General features: G+C 36.3%; 1 protein-coding gene across 1 annotated transcript in view; it reads right to left on the bottom strand.

The window, feature by feature from the left end:
• Nucleotides 1–4190, bottom strand: part of cemip (cell migration inducing hyaluronidase 1) — a 213119-nt gene that overhangs the window by 5645 nt on the left and 203284 nt on the right. The window contains exon 20 of the mRNA XM_016665182.1: nt 3015–3101. Within this exon, the coding sequence (XP_016520668.1) occupies nt 3015–3101 (87 nt within the window). The remainder of the gene's footprint in view (nt 1–3014; nt 3102–4190) is intronic.

The raw sequence follows: 4190 nt of genomic DNA, 5'->3' as shown, positions 1-4190 counted from the left end.
GGGTTGATAGACTTCATATAATTTAAGGTGAACTATAAAATGATAAAAGTCGAGTAGAAGTCGACTCCTTGCAGTGATGCCATAGAAACGTAAGCAAAAATGCTTCACATCAACTTATAGGCTGAATTAGTTATATTCACAGAAAATATTGACAAGAAAGCCCTTTAAGTCTATTATGCAGAATTAGAGTATAAGAAACGGAACATCATTCCAGACTGCTTTGTTAGCAGCAGATTAAAGTCTGAAAAGTTGCACAAAGTCGGGTGTGACTTTTTTTTCCTTGAACACCAGCAAGGACTGATGATCGTATATGCTGGACAGCTGCAAATATAGGAGTCAAATTATCACACTAAACGGTGCTTTTGGAACATCACAAACCAAACTTATTATGAACACATTCAGTTTGGTTCCTCTTAAATTCATGGGACACAGTGTCACCGTCCTCACTGGGACAGAGGTGAGCGGTTGGGGGTTATGCTGGTGTTGCGGTTAGAGCTGCTGACTAAAGTGTAATTAAAGGTATAGGGACAAGTTAACGATGTTGGTAGATTTTTTTCTTCATTCATTAAATGCTATGGAGGCAAACAGTAGGGTGTAGCTAAGCTAACTATGCTAAATGGTTGATAATCTCATACAGTCTACTCACCTCTTAGAGAAAAACTGGGCTACAAATGGACAAATTGTGGATAGAGAACATTCCTATTCTCTTTATTTCTCTATTTTTTTTTTGAAAACCTGACTATAATTTTTCTTAAAAGCAAAACTGTTGCACTTGTTCTGGTCTTCTACTGACTGCTGCTGAACACCATCAAGCAGGAAGGAACCATTTCATGCATATCCAGGGGGAGCCACTATTCCGGTAGCCTTTGCTGAAGTTTGCAGTTTGCCTTTGATCAACTTATTTGATCAACTTATTTCGTTTACATGGAAAAATCAGTTTTGTCACGTGATTGCGACAAAACTGACCCCATAAAAAGTAATTGCAGAGTAAAGAATCAACTAGTAGTCTAGTTGCTGCAACCCCTAATACATTAACATTGCTAAAAAATATCATCTTAATGGGATCAGGGTAAACTGCGTCCATCTCCACTAAAAAAACCTCCAAAACCTACAAAATTTATATTCTTCAGCCGGGATTTAACAACCAACAACATAAGTATACTGTTATCACTACGTGTTAGGTACTCTGTGTATGTTAAACACCAAGCCAAACTCAATTTCATGAGCAGGAAGCTGAGCGTCTTGCTCCTTTATTATGTTTTCTTGACCCTTACAACTTTGAGCAGTGGTGTGGAAAAGCTCAATGAAAGGTTGAGTGAAACTATAAGAAACGGAAAAATAAAATATGCATCAGCTCTAAATACACAGAATAAACTTCTACTGTCAGAATAGAGTTAACCTGAGCTGCAGTTAAGAAACAGTCACATAGCAACCGTTGCTATGTAAACTACCAGGATATGGCTTTTCTAGAATAAACACATTTGGAAAACAATCTCAAAATAACCTAACAAAACATATAACACCAAACAGAACACAGATTGAATTTAGAGCCATTGTTTTTGGAGGTGTAAGAAAAGATTGACGACACAGGAGGTGAAGTTTTTACATTAACAGCCAGGCTTTCTCTCTGCAAACACATATTCCAAACTGCAACTGCCTCTGCTACAATGCACTGCTATCTCAAAATTCTCCTTCAAAATAAAATACCGATAAATTAATACTATAGAACTTTTTAAAACTAATTATTAAGACATTTCCAACTTCCAGCCTGGGGCAGAACATAAGATTCATCTTATTTAATGAATAATGCAGTTATGCATCTTGAACTAATTCAAACCTAAATACAATAATCTCAAAGTGAATTAATATATAAAAAATATTTCACACAAACTAAGAGTTGAAGCAGAAGGTTAGTTTGGTTAGAAACTAAACACTTCAAAATCTTTTCTTACCATTCCTAGCTTTCTACTTTCTCTTCATTTCTCACTTGACAGAGGACTCCAGCCATGCTCATGTGCAGTGCCAGGTAGACTGAATCATCTTAAGGTATATGAGGATAAAGTCAAACTTGGTGAAAAACGTCCATTTAGACACATTTTCAAATTTTTAGTCAGACCTTAGAGGATTAAAGGTGCACCAAATGTATGCTTTACACGCCAGTGTAGTTGCCTTAACAACAGAATAACAACAAATCCAATAGCTGACAGAGCAGACATTGCGTTAAGTATCAGGATTCAGTGCCAAAAAAATGGAAACATTTTTTATGGAGGAATTTTTCTGCCATTATCCAAGAGCACACATTTTCAGTCTGAAAGCAGGATTTCATGTCTTTTTCCTCAAAACTTGAGGAAAAAGACTGACTGAGTCCCCATCATGGATGGGGACTCAGTCCATGATGATGCTGATCGATTCTGTAGCCTACAGAACTGGACTGAGAGACAATTTAAAAGCGTTTTCAGGTCTTTTGAGTTAATTAGCTGATTAGTGTGCAGCACCACACTAATCAGCTAATCAGTTCAATATTGAATCTCTTCAATAATATTCAAATTTTCTCAGATACCAAGTTTTAATTACTTATCAGTAGTAATCCTCAACTCTAAAAAAAATAAACATTTGAAATATATCAGTCTGCATGTAACTAATGAATATAGGAATTACTTTTTTTAATGGAATTACTGATTTAAATACTTTTTCATGATATTCTAATTTTTCGACCAGCATCTGTATAAGAATTTACCAAAATAATTATACAAACAATCAAGAAAACCACTGTCATTCTCTTTGTCTATCTATTGTCTATTTGTTTTTTTCTGGCCTCAACATATTTAAAGGTTTGATGTTAAGATTGCATTTTTACATCACATTCTGTCTGAAGTGCCCTGTTGCTAAACTTTGCCTACAAATTTTGTGGTTAAAAACTAACTCTAGGTTAACTACTTTTACAGGGTCTACCCCTATAAAAAGGTAGAGTCCTTTTTATAGGGTCTACCCCTGTAAAAGTAGGGGTAGACTACCTCAACAAAGGCAAAGTCTTCCTTTATGTGGAAAAAGCGAGTAATGTACGACTCCACTTTGATCTCCAGAAAGTGTTCCGATGAGAGCTGAGGAGAAAAAGAGCAGAGGAACAAGATTAGAGTTAAAACTTAGAAATAAAGTTTACACTTCAGAGGTAAAGTATTCCTAATTAGGTGCCAGTGTTGAGTTTGAATGTCACATGTTCAGCACAACTAGCACAGTGATCCCCAAAATGTCTCCTTTTAATACAAAAAAAAAAAAAATGCTATGTTTTTAACGGCACCTTGAAGAGTTCAGGGTAGGGAGATGAGGAGGAGATGTGAGCATGGAAGTCTGACAAGGAAGGATGAACCATCTTAGAAGGAAATGTCTTGCTACAACGCGGCTAACCGAGGGCGAAATTGGCTAAATTTTTGCTAAATTAACAGTTAAATACTGTAAACCTTAAAGTAGCAATTAACTACAGAACGAAATCTATCACTGACGTGAAAAATAAGGTGTTTGTCACTTGGTGAGTCACAAACACGGAAGTTCCAAATTGCAAAATAAACTGGAGATCAGAAATCAGGACGCTCAGCAAGTCTGGTTTCACCAGACTTCCGTAAGAGATTCAAAAGGTAAGTTTATCCAAATATTAGCTTAGGAGGTAAGGTAATTTTATTTATATAGCACATTTTCAGCAACAAGGCAATTCAAAGTGCTTTACATGAATTAAAAGGAAATACAAACAAAATAACAAACCAAAGGAAAGAGCAAAACAAGAAAAAGAATCTAATGTTGATCTAAAGTATGTAAACTAGATACTCCTGTACAGGGTTGCTAGATAAGTATAAACTAGATAGTTTATACTATCTAGTCCTCTGGTCTAATTCCTTTTCTGGGTTGGAAGAATAGGAGTCTAAATTGTAGTTGCTAAGGTAGTTTTTCTGGTTTCTAAGTTTGTTCTAATACAGCAGGGATGTCAAACTCAATTTCACCGAGGGCCACTTCAGCATATTGACCCCCCTCAACGGGCCACATTGACGGTACAAATCAGGAGTTCCCAGGTCCAGTCCTCCAGACTGCAACTTTTAGATACATCCCTGCTAAAACACCCCAGACAAAAGGTTGACTTCCCTCATTCAGTTCTGTAGAGGCTTATAATGAGTCAATGATCCAGGTGTGTTAGAGAAGAA

Source organism: Poecilia formosa, unplaced genomic scaffold (genome assembly GCF_000485575.1).
Source record: "Poecilia formosa unplaced genomic scaffold, Poecilia_formosa-5.1.2 Scaffold554, whole genome shotgun sequence".
Classification (NCBI taxonomy): domain Eukaryota; kingdom Metazoa; phylum Chordata; class Actinopteri; order Cyprinodontiformes; family Poeciliidae; genus Poecilia; species Poecilia formosa.
The sequence above is the reverse complement of the archived record's forward strand: the minus strand, read 5'-3'. Positions and strand labels throughout refer to the sequence as shown.